The 19,011-nt window shown below is 41.6% G+C and overlaps 1 protein-coding gene across 1 annotated transcript in view; it reads left to right on the forward strand.

Moving 5' to 3' along the window:
* Nucleotides 1-19,011, forward strand: part of LOC145342994 (zinc finger protein GLIS3-like) — a 593,605-nt gene that overhangs the window by 445,964 nt on the left and 128,630 nt on the right. Inside the window, exon 7 of the mRNA XM_080188697.1 lies at nucleotides 7,693-7,834. Within this exon, the coding sequence (XP_080044823.1) occupies nucleotides 7,693-7,834 (142 nt within the window). The remainder of the gene's footprint in view (nucleotides 1-7,692; nucleotides 7,835-19,011) is intronic.

The raw sequence follows: 19,011 nt of genomic DNA on the forward strand, positions 1-19,011 counted from the left end.
GCCAACACGGAGGAATAGAACATACGAAAGCCATGTGGTTGGCAGACACAACGGAGAGCAGGAGGCAGTGGGTAATCAGTACACACATGCAGGTACCAAGAGAAAGTAGGTAGAAACAGAAGTAGGGACACACAATTCTTGCGAGGAGAAGCCAAAAAAAAGCTCTCTGAGAAGATCAGTTTTCTGTTTGGCAGTAAGAAGAAACATAGAATTCCAGGAGCTTTGGGGAGCCAATGTATGAGCCAGTTAAATGGGAGGGAGTGAATTCCAAAAAACTGATGTGAATAGCACAGGCGTGCAAAAGAGCTGAGAGTTTGTAACAGACGATCAGATTGTAAACCAGGTTCTGTTGGTTGAAAAGGAACTCTGTAAAGCTACTTCATCAGCTGAAATGACCCGAGTGAGAGATGGTTAGTATGTGTATGCCATGTTTAAGGGGAGGCAGTGGCATAGTGGTGGTCTGGACTAGTAATCTAGAGACGCAGGGCAACGTTCTGGAGACCCGGGTTCAAATCCCACCGTAGCAGATGGTGAAATTTGAATTCAATTAAAAATCTGGAATTAAAAAACTAATGATGACCATGAAACCTTGTCAATAATCATAGAATCCTACAGTGCAGAAGGAGGTGCAGGCTTGGAGGGCTGAAGGGCCTGTTCCTGTGCTGTAATTTTCTTCTTTGTTCTTTGAGGTCCATTGAGTCTGCACCATCAACAATTCCAGCCAGGCCCTATTCCCAGATATTTATCCCGCTAATCCCTTTAACCTACACATTCCAGGACACTAAGAGGCAATTTAGAATGGCCAATCAACCTAACGCAGACAGTGTGGGAGGAAACTGGTGCAACTGGAGGAAACCCACACAGGCACGGGGAGAATGTGCAAACTCTGCATGGGCAGTGACCCAAGCCAGGGATCGAACACAGGTCCTTGCAGCTGTGAAGCAGCAGTGCTAACCACTGTGCCGCCCCAATTGTTGATTGTCGTAAGAAAAAGAAACCATCATGGGGTGGCACGGTAGCACAGTGGTTAGCACAACTCCAGGGACCTGGGTTCGATTCCTGGCTTGGGTCACTGTCTGTGCAGAGTTTGCACATTCTCCTCGTGTCTGCGTGAGTTTCCACCGGGTGCTCCAGTTTCCTCCCACTGCCCAAAAATGTATGGGTAGGTTAATTGGCGATGCTAAAATTGCCCCTTAGAGTTCTGAGATGTGTAGAGGGATTAGTGGGTAAATATGTAGGGATATGGGGGTAGGGCCTGGGTGAGATTGTGGTCGGTGCAGGCTTGATGGGCCCAATGGCCTCTTTTTGCACTGTAGGGTCTCTATGATTCTACCTAGTTTCCTAATGTCTGTTAGGGAAGGAAATCTGTCATCCTTACCTAGTCAGGTCCACATGTAACTCCAGGCCTACAGCAATATGGTTGACTTAAAATGCCCTCTGAAATGGGCATCTAGGGATGGGTGACAGATGTTAGCCCAGCCAGTGATGCCCACATCCCATGAAAGAATTTTTAAAAATGTTAGCGCTAACCATATCTGTGAACCTCAAATGGAATGTGTCTGCCGGTGAATACAACTCAAGGGCTGAATAAATTCAATTGAAAAGAATGAGGTCGGTATTTTCCAGCTCCATCATGGCGGTGACCTACTGCAGGAGATTTTGCAGGCCAGCCAAAAGTCATTGACTTTCAGCAGAACCAGACAATCCTGGTGGGTGGGCTGGTTCCTGAGAGTGCATACAATGCCACTTTGTACAGGAATAATATGGGTGCTTATGGTTGCGTAAGGTGTTTCAGTGTTGTATTGAATATTTAAAATGAAATTGACCTTTTTATTTGAATCATCATTTACCCATTTATTCATGTGTAGTTTGCATTGGTCCTGATTTGTGTTACAGTAAAAGTTACAAAAAGTGAAATCTTGTTGGTAATTTCTTCAGTTATGGGTCATTCAGAAAATGTGGTTATTTTGTTTTACAGACCCCCCACAGGGTTCATAATAACAGAGTCAATCCATTGAGATGAAGGGCCAATACAGAATTCCTCCCTGTTATATTTAGACACATATCTTATAAGAAGCTAAAGCAAATAGATTGAATTGGATAATTGATGCAAGTGGGTTAGATCCTTAGACATATCATCGCTCAACAATCTATAAAGAACATATATTCCCATCACTTCATCCAGCTATTTTTTAAATGATTCCAGAGTTGATTTTGGCTCTACTGACCAAACCAAGACCCAAATTGTCATCCTTGAGGAGGGATATTTGGCAGGCCATTTCCCAAGTTGTGTTCACACCTCCTGCCCAGAAATGCCTATCCATACTATTTTCATGCAGGGTTGTGGAAACTGGCTGGAATTGGATCTTCCATCACCTAAAGCAGGGCTGAGATATAAACAGGGTGGGCTGTTTAGAAGGCTCACCCCCATCACACAGACATTGTACCAGTTGTAAATTTGAGTGTTAAGCACTCTAACACTTACAACTCACACCCTTCCCCTCCACCCATCCATCTTGCCTTATCACATCTCCCTTGTTGAGCTGAATCCATTAGTGGGGTTTGGAGTTCAGCCAAGTATGCATAATCGGGTACAATTGCAAAAATGTATTTTAAAAGCTCTTCAGATGGCTGCGCTCTCAATCAAAGAAAATATTAAATCATGGGAAAAACAACACATTAAAATCTTACTACTTTTGAATTCACAATATCATTTTATCCATTGGATGATGAACTCTAATGAATTCGATTACTTTCACAATGCTAGTCAATTTAACGGTCAGTTACCTTTTATAATCAAACCATTGTCATCAATCACTATATTAAAATATATTGCTCATCATGTGCTATTGCATTATGATACGTGAAGTTGTCAATGCCTTTTCAACTTGCCTATCAAATGTTCATGATCCCAGACTAAGTCTCCCCCATTGTTCATGACTCCTACCAAAACAAGCCTAACTAATTGTGGGAGATAGAGTTCTAAATACCCACTCATGAAATGCAGTAGGCAAAGGCAGGATTGTGGCATATTAGCTTGCAACTTACCTTATCTTACATCCTTATAAGTTCCACACAATGAAAATGGGGGTTAGAATTGGATCATACCCACCATCTTTAAATTTCACCCACTTCCATTCCACTACAGACAGAGACATGAAGATCTAGCCCCAGACCTCTATTCCACTTTTGATCACTCATTGTTTAATGACATTGATTCCAAATTTGCCTATTGCTATTTTGAACATGTGCCTCCTTATCTTGCCGCCACAACATAGTTTTTAAGTCAGGCTCTGGGTTTTCTTTGCTGTACCATTCTTACCTGAAGCACGACTCAGTTACATTTTGTCAAGGCTTAAAAAGGTTCCCTCATTTTGCTTTCTTCATTGTTGGAGGGATCCATTTCATGACTTGTTATAGTGCTTTCAAGGCATGATTGGATTTCTTGTGCCTCAGTCCCCAGAGGTCAGTGATAGACTGAAGATGTGATGACCAGAGTACGCTATAATTTGAGCATGTCTTCCCTCAACTTGCATTTCAATGATACAGTTCTGTATTCTATTTGCATCGTGGACTATTTCTCTACAGTGATTGAATGTGTTGAGTGATGAAATACTTTATACTCCTGGATCTCTTTTAACTTCTTCCATAGCTCTTTCTCGCCATTCATGTGGCCAATTTTTTTCTGCCAAATGCAATATTTTACGTTTGTTCATAATAAATTTCATCTGCTATTGTTCAGCCTACTTAAATACTGGGGGTAACTCCAAACTTTGCACTCTCAGCGGGAAGAGTTCCCAACCAGAAACATAAGAAATTTGGCTATACTCAGTGCATGTTCTTTTCTGACCGTTACTTTTTAAATGTGCATTCAACTTCTGCTTAGGGTTTGAGCAGTGAGCTGTCCTACTTTATAGCATAATGCATTTTGATGAACTTGTCACAGTGTGCCATTTTGAGTGGAAATCTCAGCACCTCATGAGAAATGAGTCCTACTCCAGATACTTGAGCATCAAATCTAGCTGAGATTCCTGGGCTGTTGTGTTGGAGATACCATCTTTTAACTGAAAAGTTAAATGGAGATTCCCATCTTCCCAAAAGTTTCCAGAACGGTATTTGAAGTCCGTGTCTGCATGTTTCCTCCGAATGCTCCGGTTTCCTCCCACAGTGCAAAGATGCATGGGTTAGGCTGATTGGCCATACTCAATTGCCCATTAGCGTCAGAGAGATTAGTAGGGTAAATACATGAGGGGATAGGGCCTGGGTGGTTGCTGCAGACACATTGGGCTGAATGGCCTCTTTCTGCGCTGCAGGGATTCTACAATAACAGCAGAGAAGTTCTCCTTAGTGTCCTGGCCAATATTTACTCTTCAAACAATGTTACAAAATCAGATGGTTTGATATTTTTTATCTCCTTGATGTTTGTGGGATCTTGCTGGTCACCAATTGGCATTTGCATTTCTTGACACTACACTTCCAAAGTCCCCCTCAGAGTGCTTCAGGTCATCTTGAAATCATAAAAGATGTCACAGAAATAAAAGTCTTTGTTTCTTTTTATTTCTTAAGCTGCTGCCTCAGATTTAACTGCCACTCCTAATTTGGTACCAATGGCACTGATTTCACCAGTTTACATTCTAAATTCAAGTTCATTAATGTATATTAAAAACATCAGGGGCAAAAAACTGGGATCACGTGGATCCATACAAAAGGTGCTAAGGTGCCTTTAGAGGTCCAAAATGGTGATAGAGCAAGTGATGCACTTGTGGGCAGATCACACCTGATACCATATTGGTAAGGGGGTTATTGTGCACACTGTTAGTGTTGACCAGAAGTATCGAGGGCAGGAAAATCATGAAGCCAATCAGTGTACAATATGGATTTGATATCTGCAGCACTGTTTTGGACCTCAGTGCTCCAGCTAAAAGCAATCCCCCACTAATAGCTGAAGGAGGAAGGATTCTGCACCAATGCCATTGAAAAGGTAACATCATCTACTTACAGGTTATTTTCTGTTAAGTTTCTTCTGGCTGAGCTTCAACAGTTTGGGGCTTTCTATAGGTGCATAAAATTGCAAAAGCCTCCAGAGGAGTTGTGTGGCAGGTGTTAAGGGACTTTTTGTTGACTTCAAGTCTTCTGCAGAAATCAGTTGCTCTCAGACATGAGTACACTTGGAATACAACATGACGTAGAGATTGAACTGCAGATATACAACACAAGGATCATGACTAAAAAAGGGGGAAGAAGAGAGAGAGCTTTCGCAACATTCACATTATCAGCAGGAGGCCCTATCTACCCTTTGGTGTTGAGCGAACAGTTCTCCTACCTGACCCTCGCTGAAAAAGAACATGAGATATCTGCATTCCTTACTGGACTCAATTACCAGTAGCTGTTAAGGTTACTTTGGCAATGAACCTTTATGCATGTGATTCCTTCCAGGCTAGACTTTTGTTAGTTGCAGCATATCCCAGTTTGCCATCCACAACTGCATAAAGGAGGTCATTGAATTTCTCTACTCAGTTGCAGTCTTTTTGTATGTTTTTGCCTGTGCTAGTGCTCCAATACAGCACTGCGCTGGTGCCTGCACCATGGTAGGTAGAAGGCTGTTGAATTTCAGTAAAGGTAATTTCAAATGATGTTGGAGTATGACCTCAGAGTTCTAGCTCCAGAAGGCTTAGATGTAGACTGCACAGCTCAGCATGGAGGGCAATATCTAGGCTGGCTGAATGATTGGCACCAACCAGCAAGAGTGTTGATTCTCCAGAAGGAACCCTTCAGTAGTAGGCAATAAAACAAAACTTAGTCCAACTGATAAATCAAAGAAAAAATTTAATAAACTTCATTACTCCAACACTTGAGACTTCACCCTGAGCTATTCCAAGCTCTCCACAATTCCCAACAAGTTCTTATTTCTACTGAGACAATGGTCAGCCGACCACCACATCTTTTTGTCATTGGTTACATAGTTTACTGGGTCAGCTGACCATTGGTCACACTACAACAAATCCAATGTCATCATTGGTTACATTCTAAAAAGGGCAGAGGTGGGAAAGAGCACAGTTGGATTATTCTCCATGCAGCCACTGCCATGTGGAGAATCTGTGATTCCATGAATGGCTATTCACATCACTGGAGGGAAATATAGCTGTCTGTGTGTGCAGTAAAATGTTTGTAGGGAGTGCTTTAGGTTTTTCACTGCAATTTACTGACCCCTCTGCCATCTTGGGTGTTTCACCTCATATTTCTAGGTCTGGTCAGAAAGAATAAAGCAAAACTGTATGTTTAGGCTATTAATTGCAGGCACAGATTGCCCCTGGCCAGCTTCTGACTAGCCTCAGTTCCTTCCAACTGAAAAGGGAAGATGTGATACTTGTTCAAGTTAATTTCACATTCAAAGCTGGTGTTCAAATTTTCTGAATACATGGAAGAAATGGTACGTGACTGGGAATCTGAAACCATGTCATAAAGATACAAATGTGCAGCGTAACTGCTGTATAAAATCTTTTATTGTATAAATAGAATGTATAATGTTAAGCAGTGGAATAACAAATTGACTGATTTTACTCAAGGCAAAAACCTTGTAACTTATTCAATATCCTCACTGGTGTCATAAAATATGTTTCATTGTTCCCTTCTGTATGCTCAAGTTCGACAGTATTTCCTGTTTAAACAATTAAATTATAACACTTGCAAGATGTCAGTAAATGCTAATTTTCAAAAGAAAAATGTTCACTTTGTTCCTCCCTCCTTTGCCCCAAATTATCTGTGAATCCTCACAACTGCTTCTTCTACTCTTATTTCTCCCACTCAAAAGTGAGAAATTAAATTTCATCTGCACAACCCCAGGTTCAGAACTGCAGCCTGTTGCGCGAATCTGACATTTCCATTTCCTATTCCACTTATTTCAATTTAATTAGCCTGTTCATTTTGAATTACTCATTGCCGAGCTTTAATTTGTGTGTAACTCACTTAAGGCTTCATTCCACCAATCTGGAATGGATTTCAGAAACCACCTTGAAGTGCAAGGGCAGCTTACTTAACTATTAATGATTTTTTTGCTGTGTTTACATCTTTGAAACCAGCTTTGGGAACGTTGCAAAAGCTGCAAAGTACAAAATGACACAAAAATGATGAGCCATAGCCTGCAAAATGCACAGAGTACATATCCCGAAGAGTTGAGCAGTACAGTGGCAGAGAAAGAAAACACTGTGTTTTAATATGGCCTCCCAGTGGCCTAATAACGATTTACTGCTGAGAATGGGAGATGTACATGTTGCATCCGATCTGGCTTCCTGCACTAAGGGCCTATCACCACCTGCACAGCCGCGTTTTCTCATGCAGAGAGATGAACCTTCCCATTTCACACGGACTCCATGTGGAAATGTCAGTCTGTCCAAAAATTACAACAAATCTATAGGTCAAATTAGAATGAATATTTTTGCTTTGTAACAATCTTTCATATGTATTCTTGAGTGTGTAACCACTTTGCAAATTTTTCTGCATAGAACAGTGAGTAGTCGTGCTAAAAACATTTTGAGGTTTGTAATGTCAGTCTTTTTCAGCTGATGATCCATTTCAAGAATATACTCACCGGGCAGTGACCCATCTGATAATGTTTAACGTGGTTATTTTGATGCCTCTTGGGTATGAGCACTGTTTTCTTCTTTACTCAATCTGCTTTAATTCTGCATGCAGTTAAGATCCAGCAACGAGCCTGATCAGGAAATGCTCAATGACTGCCTCACTATTCAACCACTGCAGCCTGCTACATCACCGCAAGATGCTGTGGACAGCGCTATGGGCTGCTCACCAGGCCCACCCCATGACATCTATTCAGGTAAGCTTTGAAAAACCTCCCAAGTACTTTACATGATATATATTTTTGTATTTTGTGCTTCTATATGGTCAAGAAGTTAAACCCAATGATGCACTTATTTCAGAGACAGTTCAGAGTTTATTATTCACCAGCTTTTAGAGTAGGTATTTTTCAATGTATTGCCTGGAATTTTCCAATGTAAAATTTGGCACCATGGCATTAGCATTGTCTACCCACTTCCGTCCATTGTGCACGTTTTAACCCAAAGAAGAGGCACCAGCCGGCCTGTTCACCTATGGACAAATTGAGGCCCTAAACCTGCTCCCACCACCATGGGGATTTTACCTGAGTCAGGGAGACTGGTGCCATAAGTCACCTAGCTCATCATGGCTGGGATGGAGGAGTTTGGTGTCTTCTTGGCCAGACATCTATACCCATTGGAGCCCCCTCACCCTCAAGGAATTTCTCTCCATCATATTTCCCCTGTCCTGTCAATTCCGGGCAGCACTCATTTTGTTTCAGGACTCTTGATGTTACTGTTGCAGAACAATTATTGCGAGCCATTTGATTGATCAACAGCTCTCTGATTCGGGATCTACTCTCCGATGGGGATGGAAGTCCCACTTCAAGCCAATTAATGGCCCTACAGCTGCAGGGGAAAGCTGGCCAAGTCCAGATGGGCTAGCCTGTGACTTTTATGTTGGGGGGAGGGAGAAGCTACTGCACTATGCCCCCTCGCACCAAAAATTCAACCCATGAATTATCCCTGCGCCTTTCTTATTTCAGTGCCCGCTTCACAATAGGTGTTTTTCTAACACATTAGAGCTCTAGTTCACACTCATATTCTTGACACTAAGAATGACCACCCAGCTGTGTTTCATTTAACACATAGCAGAAAATTATATCGCGTCCCTCACTTTGGCTTGGTTTGCTAGTGAGGATCTCGTTGCAGTACTTTCATTCCTCTTGGCTTTCTAAGTGTCTGAATTCCATTCATATTGAATTGTTCAGACCAAGTTACAAAGAAAGAACAGTTTTCATTTTTTTCTTGTTCATTCATGGGACATGGGTGTCGCTGGCTGGCCAACATTTATTGCCCAACTCTGGTTGCCTGAGAGCAGTTGAGAGTCAACCACACATTGTTGTGGTTCTGGGATCACATGTAGGCCAGACCAGGTAGGGATGGCAGATTTCCTTCCTTAAAGAACGTTAGTGAACCAGATCGGTTTTTCTGACAAGTGACAATGGTTTCATGGTCATAAGTTCATAAAATATAGGAGCAGAATTAGGCCATTTTGCCCATTGAATCTGTTCCACCATTTGATCATGGCTGATATGCTCCTCAGCCCCATTTTCCTGCCTTCTCCTATAACCCTTTAACCCATTCCCAATTAAAGCAGTCATCAGTAGATTCTTAATTCCAGGTATTTTTTATTGAATTCAAATTCCACTAACTGCTGTGGTGGGATTTGAACCCGGATCCCCAGAACATTAGCTGAGTTTTCTGGATTAATAGTCTACTGATAAGACCACTAGGCCATCACCTTCCCAGTGCACAATACTTGCTCATTTTGTACAGAAAATACACCAAGAGTTCTGTTCTGTGTTCCTCCACCTGATAGCATTCAGGACGTTGCAGTCTTGCCCTCAATCCATGACAAACATGAACACCAACACCAAATGAACAAAGCAAAAATCGTTCAACAACTTACTTACAGTTTTATTAAAAGTTAACAAGAATAATCACCTTGTGTAATCTGCTAATGCCTTGTGTGCTTGATTTAGCTATCCCAGTGTTTTTCCTGGGTCTTTGTCCAGTGAGCACAATTTGAGAGGTGGAATTTTGTTGAGCTTCCATTATGGACAGTATGAACAGCCAATCCAGAAATGTGCTCTACCTGTAATGCTTTCTTTCAGGTTGTACTGTTGAAAGTCTGCAATATTGTGATTGGAATGTATTAAAGTACGAGTGTGCACTGTCAGAAGCCACTCATGGCTTGGTAAACACCTCTTTCCTGCAGCATTCATTTGAATGCAGTGATGCATCAGTTGTATAGAACATTGTTGAGACCACATCTGGAGCCTAATGTACAGTATTGGTTTCCTTATTTAAGGAAAGATGTAAATGCATTAGATGCAATTCAGGGAAGGTTTACTGGACTAATATCAGGAATGGGCAGGTTGTCTTGGGAGGGAAAGTTGGAGAGGTTAGGTTTGCATCCCTTAAAGTTTAGAAGTGAAAGAGCGACTTGATCAAAACCGTTAAGATCCTGAGGGGTATTGACAAGGGTGGGTGAGGAGAGAATGTTTCCTCTTGTCAGAGAATCTGGAACTAGGGGTCACTGTGTAAAAGTAAGAGGTCATTCATTTAAGAAAGTGATGAGGAGAAACAGTTTTTCTCAGAGGTTTGAGAGTCTCTGGAACTCTCTTCCCCGAAAGGCAGTGAAACCAGAGTCTTTGAATATTTTAATGCCAAGCTAGATAGAAGCTTGATTAACAAGGGAGTGAAAGGTTATCGGGGATAGGCAGGAATGTGGGGTTAAGGTTACAATCCGATCAGCCATGATATTATTGAATGGCAGAGCAGGCTCAAGGGGCTGTGTGGCCTACTCCTGCTCCTAATTCACGTGTTTGTATGTTCCCATGTAGGAGGACCAAGGGTACACCTCTCAGGCAAAACCTTTGAAGCTTTTGTCCCATCAGCCGCACCACCATTTGCCCCTCTGTTATCCAGAAGGGGAACTTTTTCACGCAGAGGGTGGTGAGTGTCTGGAACAAACTGCCAGAGGTAGTAGTAGAGGCTAGTACAACTTTGTCTTTTAAAAAACATTTAGACAGTTACATGGGTAAGATGGATATAGAGGAATATGGGCCAAATGCGAGCAACTGGGACTAGCTTAGGGGTTTTTTTTTAAAAAGGGTAGCATGGACAAGTTGGGCCAAGGAGCCCATTTCCATGCTGTAAACCTCTATGACCTGTCGCTGTCTCCCCATCAAGGCAATTCTTATCTTCTCCTGGTTCCCCCTCATTTCCCCACTGTTGTTTCTGAGTTGCAAGGTACATCCCTAGTGGTCATTTGGGCAGCTGCCTGGCAGTAAAACAGTGAAAATGTGTTACTGGCATTCTACTCTGCCAGCCTTCCTTAGGTTTCTGGTTTGCATCCTCCTTCACGCAAACATACCTCTGTGCCTCTTCGTAAATATCTGGGCCCCGGAGTTAAAATTGAGAATTCCCTAGTCAAATCTAATGCAAAGTGCTGCAGAGTGAAACTCCTCCTGATCTGCCAAAACCATGCTGCTCAAAATCCATAGCAAAATTGTAAATCAATGTATAGTAAGCATGTTTCCAATTTTGTTACAAATAGCCGACTGAGAAATTTCCCCACAATATACTTGAAATCCTACTTTAGAAAAGCCCCAATTACAGCTTACCAATGTGACATTTTCCAGTTTTTGCATGCGATATCCTTATGGTCGCTACAGCATTGCTAATTGGATACAAACTCAATATCAGGCTGTGCCGCAAATGAGTAGGAACTGGTTTGAGACAATTCCAATCTATTTTTACATGGAACCACAGTGGTCAGCACAGAGAGGAGACATTTTATTCATTAATCTGAGCTGAAATTAAGCCAGTCCCTGGTGGTCAAAGAACCATTTCCTTAACCAACTACATCAGCTTGCCACCTTGTCCCTATACCTGGTTGCTAGTAAGTAGCATCGACAAGGATGATAATTTACATTCATATCTTATCATATGGTGAGCACCAAGTTTTAAGAAAAGGTAACAGAAGAGACAACTCACCCGGTCATATGCCTGCATTAGCTTTCAAAATAGATTTACCAGAAGCCTGGGAAATGGAAAGGATTTTTTGATTGAATAAAATTAGACTAAAAATACAAGTTTAATTTTCAAATGTAGATGAACATTGTACAATGAGTAGTCTAGTTCAGGAGAATATAATTATAATTAAAATATGGAATGCTTTATTGTGCAGCTATCGAAGCAGAATTAATCAGCATTTATAAAAGAATTGGATATGCTCTTTTAAAAGAATCGTATAAAAAGCTTGAGGAAAGAGCAAGGAATTTGGATTGGAAAAATTAATTCCAATTTTAAACTCACACCAGCACTGGGAGGAGGTCTTGTGGTGCAGTGGGTAACATTCCTGCCTCTGAGCCAGAAGCTCTGAAGTCCCACCTGCAAACTTGATGACCAAGGGAGTGCGTTTCTAACACGGTCAAACAAGTTGAATGTGCCAACTTAAAAATCCTTCCGACAATTGGCTGGTGGTAAGAGTGAGAGTGACTCCTAGTTCAGCCACGCTTGATGTGGAGTGGTGCCCCTCAAGCTCTAAGCTCCTGGTGACAGACCAGTGAATTACTAAATTAAACTTGTTCATTAGTGTCACAAATAGGCTTACACTAACAGTGCAAAGAAGTTACTGTGAAAATCCCCTAGACGCCATACTCTGGCACCTGTTTGGGTACACTGAAGGAGAGTTTAGCATGGCCAATGCACCTAACCAGCACGTCTTTCGGAGGAATCCGGAGCACTCGGAGGAAACCCACACAAACAAGGGGTGGGGGAACATGCAGACTCCGCAGATATAGTCACCCAAGTCAGGAATCGAACTCTGGGCCCTGTGAGGTGGTAGTGCTAACCACTGTGACACCATGCTGCCCAGCTGCAGCTACTAGCTATATAAAGTGACAAAAATCTGCCTTAGTGCACCACTAGGTGTGGCAAGAAAATTGGAATTAGTGGGTGGGATCTTAAGATAACCTTTCATTTTACACTTAGAATTTATTTGAGAAAATTCCACCCAGTATGTTGGACTGAATGGCCTCTGCCTGTAATCATGGAAGTTTCCTGTTGAATATAGGAATCCCTATAGTGCAGAAAGAGACCATACAGCCCATCAAGTCTGGTGTAACAGCCTCTGCTGTTTTTGATCCAGAGGAAGACATTGGGGTGAGAAAGTGCACTAAATCATTGGCCTCTCTATTCTTTCAGCCCCCTTTGAGTGTTTCATTTTTGTTCACCTCTTTAATGTTATTCCAAGTAGTCAGCCATTTAAAAAGGTTGTGGCATCAACAACTGTTTCCCGGGTGTCAGGATCAATATTCACCATCTTTATATCTCGCTTGCAGTTATCTTTGTAACAAGCGAATGGACACCTGAGCAGTCATGACCCAGTGGACAGTTCAGCATACAGAAGATATTTGAGTGTACAGCTGAAATGTCTGATCCAACTCAGCATAGACATCATTGGTTCAGTAGTGAGTGTATGCTGATGGACATAGCACACCCAAGACCTCTGAGCTGGTGGCCTTGCCCTGTCAAGTGATGTCAAGAATATATCTGAGGTGGCAAAGGTGGAAAGTGTCCAGCCTTTTCTCCAGTCTAGCATACATTGTCCAGGCCTCAGCACTGTAGAGGGGTTTGCTGAGGGCTGGTAGACTCTCAAGTTTGGTGTTCTCAGTCAGGGTGCTGTTATTCCAAACTCTCTTATTCATCTCAGACATAAACAGCTATAGCTTTTGCAATATTTGTATTGATTTCAGCATCAAGTGACAGATTACTGGTGATTGTGGAGTCAAGATATGTGACTCTATCAACAATCTCCAGGGTCACATTGTCAGTTCTGATAGGTGACAGTATGTCAACATCCTGGACCATGAAGTTTGTCTTCCTGATGCAGATGGTCAAAGTGAACTCCTCACAAGTGTGAGAGAGTTTGTCTGTTTTCCACTTCAGATGGTTCTCAGTATGGGAACATTAGTGCAACATTGTCAGCATCGAGCAACTCTCTGATGCAGGCTTGGCATACCCTTTTCTTGAATCTCAGGTGAGCAAAATTAAACAGCTTTCCTTCAGATTTACTTTTTCAGTAGGTACCCTCTGCAGTTGACCTGAAGGCATATGACAGCAGCCAAAGGTCAGTGCCAGAAGATGACCAAACTTGTGCTTTAAAATTATGCCAATTGTAAATGGAAGGGAGGGCTGAGGGAGATAAGGAGTTGTACACTTTTCATGTCCTGGGAAAGAATGAGTTACAGTGGACAATAATAAAATTACCCCCTTAGGTAATCAGCCTTCTCTTGATCCTGTCAAATACAAGAGCTTTGAAGAACCTTCAAAGATGCAAGTCACAAGGCTTCCAATTGGCAAGAATTGGAGCTGGTCGTCTGCCTGTTAAATTGTTGGCCAGGTTCAGTATGGCACAAGTTAACCAGAGCAGGAAAAAAGATAAATATAACCTCTTTATCAATACATAAAAGACACATTGACTCACATTCAGAAAATTAACACATTTTCTTAAGCAAAGAAGCATTGCTGAAATCTTGATTTTAACATTCTGGTAGTATCTTATCTTTTAACATTTCCACGACACTATTTATTTTGCCTTTTAAACTCCTGAATTGAAACGGTTTAATGGATTTTACCCATTCGTGTACACATGATTTTTCTTTTATTTTAGCTTTAACGGAGACAAAAAGGTGGCTTAATTGGGAAAGTACTTTTACATGACCAAGAGCAATTCCAAATATGACTTGAATTAAAATCAATTAGATGATAGGCTGTACATTGCAATGATACTGGTTTCTGTATTTTCACAATAATAAGCTTTATTTTACAAACATAATCCACCTTGTCAAACGGTACATCAATTTGAGGTATGCATTTCATTCAGATGAAACTGAGCAATGTATCACATGAACATTCCTTCATTTTAGCATGTTCTAAACAAGGCACCTTGATGGCTTATCATTAACCCAGTGATATTTTCCCCATATCATGTTTGTCACCTGATTTAAAGAAAACACTGCAAAGAGCAGTAAGGGATTTAATAAAGCAAAAGGATTCTTAGGTTTTTGTGTTGTTCAATTTGATGCAAATTCAATAATTAGTTTTAAAATGGCTTCAGCCAGCTGTACATTTAAAGGACTCCCATTATTTCTATGTTAGTGATAACAAATCCATTTAACTGGCCAGGTCGCTTTACAGTCGATGCAGTGATTAACATCTACCCAAAATATGTTTTCATTTTCTCTGTCTATACTTTTGTTCAGAAGTTGATTAAATAAAAGTATTTTCTGTTGAAGTAGCTCAGCTGAACCAACAACATATGTAAGTTGACAGACTGGAGAAGATAACCTCTCTGAATACTGAGGCAAGGGGAAAATCTACTTCAGTCATGAAAATCTACCTGAGAGAAATATACTTGGGAAATGATCATTCACATCTTATGACCTCTTAAACTTCCAGTTTGTTTGCATTTTTTTAAGAAATGTGGCAGTGTGAAGAGTTTCCCATGGCTATAAAATATAGCTCTGGTTCCTTACCTTTAGTTCTGGATGGGATCAAGTATCTGGAAGGCTGGGAATTTGTATTCTCTTCACATTACTTTATGAAGAGCAGATCTCAAAATAAATGGAAAGATCAGGAGCAATGTAAGACGAGCTGTTAACTCACTATCATCCATTTTATTCTATCACACAAAGTAAAGATTTACCACATAGTGCCTAAAGCTCACTCCATCCAAATTTCCATCACTTTTGAAACGGTTCATAAAATACATTCTTCCATTTCATGTATTTTAATTCCCTGTTTTTGAATGTTGATGGATGCTGTGAAACTTTGCCTGCTAAGAGCTCACACTGAGAAATTGTAATTTTAATGGAATGAAAATTGGGCTGGTTCTGTAGCAGGTAGGTGATCGCTCTTCTAGATGATGACCCAAGCAAGGAAAGAAAAAATATTTACCCTTGTCTTAAAACCATATTTCATTAGCATTTTAATGGTATTAGTACTTGAGTTGGTGCTTAGTACCTTGGTGGATTCATCTTGGAATACTGGATGCTATGTTGGGCTCCACACTGTAGAGAGGATATTTAGGCAATAGGAAGGGTACAGATTGACTGGCATGTCTTCAAATGGGGATATTCCTGTTACATCATTGGTGGGGGTGGATGGGGTGCAGGGACAGTTGGAATGGGAAATCAGGCCATTGTCTTCCATGTTTTGGGATTCCTGTAGGACTACCTGCTCCCACCACTGAAAAAGCCCCAGCTCTGCAAGCCCTAGCAAACTGGAACCAATGGGAATCAAAGGGGAAGCTTCCACCAGTTGATGTCATTTCTAGCACAAAGGAAGATGACTGACGTCTTAATTCAGGAACATTACCGTAGGGGTTCCTCAGGGTGGCATCTTGAGCTGCTTCATCTTTCTTCCATCATAGGGTCAGAAGTGGGATTGTTCACAGATTATTGCATGATGTTCAGCACTATTTATGACTCATCAGGTACTAAGATCCTATGCTAATTTTGTCAATGAGTGCTGAACCATGTCCCTGCACCCACCACTCTTTGCCCTTACGTCCTCTATGTCAACTCACTTAGTACCCACCATGGGCAGATGTCGGGACTCAAGTTGAGGTGAATGAAATAGTTCTTGGCCAGAATTCTCTGACCTTTCCTGCAACGGGGATTCTCCGGTCCCACTGCTGTGAATGTAGTTTTGATGGAGTGCCAAATTCTCCAGACTCACTGGCAGCAGTGGTGGGATGAACAAGATCGGAGTTACCTGTCTCAAGTGTATACTGATAAATTTACTGTTTTAAAAAAAACACTCATTGATTTTAAAAAACCTGTTTCATTACATTTAACTTCTTTAAGCTATTTAATCCTTTGTGAAAACATAGTTTCACTTTGAAGACTTTATAAGCACTTGGAACTGTCGGTCAAACTGTGAACTGAGAGGTACCCAACTGCGATAATGGTAGGTTATGGAATCAGTCATGTTGAACAAATCCTGTAATGATAACCTTCCAGTTTAGGTTAACAGACAGAGCAAAATACCAAGAACCAATTTTTTTTAAAAAACTGCAGACAGTTTTTGTTTTCAAAAATTTAAAGGCCAAAACTTAAAAGTCTTGACATTCCAGTGAGTTTATCCACTTTATATGCACATTCGTGTCTACTTTTAGCTATAAAAGGCACACAACTTCTTTCAAAGGGCACCGGACCTCTACTAATGTGCAACGTACCTGTCCCAAAGATGTCCTTGCACTGATCCAAAGGGGTGCACATCACTCCACAGAACCCTAGCACCATTTGACCTTCTCTTGAAAGATCCAAAAGACACGACGTATGTTTTGGACATCCCACTAGTGAAAACTGGTTCTGATTGAAGGCTGCTGCACTTTAACATGTGCAGCTGCTTCTGTGAACCATAGATGTGCAAACCACTACCCTCCTTCCACCTCCTCCTCCTGCCACTGCCGTTCCCCTTGGTAAGAACCTTGCGTGCCAAATTCAGAGCGGGAATTCTGGATTCAGGCTCTCATTTTGGAAAAGCAAGAAACCCTCCCTGTCCTGGAAAAAATTCAGGCCTATGACTTAAAATGTAATGGAAATTTCAGTGAAACACTTATTTGTCATATATTTTAATTAATAGAACAGCTAACTAAATTTGTACGTTTGACATTCACAGTCGCAATCAGTCAGCCAACAAGTGTTTGTTTTCCCAGTAATGGAGTGCAAGTGGCAGGCGCTATTGTTTGCCATCAAATTAGCGAAGAGTTTGGCATTAAAGACAAACCAGCTCTTGTCCTGTCACACTGATGGGCATCTGATGCAGCCAGAAGAACTTGTCTCGTCATCTCCCTCATGGATAATAATAAACGAGAGCTTCCAAAGGACTGAAAAGAATTCAGCTTTTGTCTAAAATAACATTTTCCATACATTATTAATGCTGTGATGATGAAGGGATTAAAATGGTGAATCCACTTCCTCAAGCCAGCTGGTTTTTCATATGGCAGACATTGGAAGAATGAACATCAATATCCTGCTGTCTTTCTAAGAAAGTAAAATTAATATATTTTAATAACAAAAGCCTGAATTTTCAAAACTGGGAATTTGGCTTTATACAGTGTCGTAATTGAATATTTTTGTTACGACCAAAAGGGATTTAGTCCAAGACATGAATCTTTGAAACACAGACACATAATGGCTAAATCTTTTGTCTCTACTTTCTTATTTTGAATGTTATTGACTAATGAAACCTGTGGGTTCTTGAATATCTTTGTGCATTACAGCATTTCATAGTCCACCAATCTCCCCAACACATTGTCTTTCCAGTCCCTGACAGGCTTTTTCCAATTGAGAGTTAGTATATGTTTCTGGGATAGTTGGCAATGAGTTTCAAAAAATTCAATTCACTTAATTCAATCAAGCAATTCATCCTGAAATCACAAAGCCAAACAATAGTAGCTTATCTACATTGCCAGAGCGCTGTCTTAGACCCACTCATAGAATCGTAGGAGGAGGCCATTCAGCCCATCAAGTCTTACCCAGGCTTACCCCGTAACCCCACATATTTACCCTGCTAACCGAGGTATCTTTAGTCAGCATTGCAATGTGTGAGTGTGCCACTGGTTGGCGCCCAATTGTCAACCCTTTGGAACCCAAGCATTGGACTCCATCACCACCCCCCCACCGCCCCAGTGCAAAGTGTTATGGTGAAAATGCTCATCAGTTGCCCCCTTCAGGAGATGATGAGTGATAAGGTCTCATTCCCCCTTGTGGTTAGAAAATAAGTTCATTGAATGGAATCAAATGTCAAACTCATTTCTCTTGGTGTTACTCACAGTGAGGTTGGTGTCAGAAGGACTGGACACCCCCAGGCTCTCCTGGATAGAGGGCCCAGGGCTGTACTCTTGCCGATCCTTGTCCTTTGGTGTGCCCAGGGTTCCCTGGGCTCCTCAATGGGATAGAGGAGCAGCTGGAGAGAGATCCAGAAGCCAAGTTGTCCTCTGGTGCTAACAATTGTGTATTCCCACCAGTCCCTGTACCACGTAGTTGAAGCCCTGCAGTATGGAGTTCATGCCTTCAGCTGAACCATGCAGCAGATATCTCCCACCATAGAATGCTTGCCCTGCGCCAAGGTCTCCATTATGGATGCTGCCCTTTACAGTGTTGACCTCATTGCATACAAGTGACAGCACCATCTTCTCAGACAGAAGGTGATGGGACTCCTCCAGTTGGCCTTGTGTCCGAGGATGGATGCAGTCATCCCTTCTTGATGCGACTCTGTCTCTGAAACTCCAACATCTCTGGGATAACCATACCCAGGGACACTGCATTGGCCTTGGGCTCATCAGAGTCCAGTATTCCAGCATCCCTGGGATGTT

The sequence above is a fragment of the Carcharhinus amblyrhynchos genome, chromosome 5 (assembly GCF_965287045.1).
Source record: "Carcharhinus amblyrhynchos chromosome 5, sCarAmb.v2.hapA, whole genome shotgun sequence".
Taxonomy (NCBI): Eukaryota; Metazoa; Chordata; class Chondrichthyes; order Carcharhiniformes; family Carcharhinidae; genus Carcharhinus; species Carcharhinus amblyrhynchos.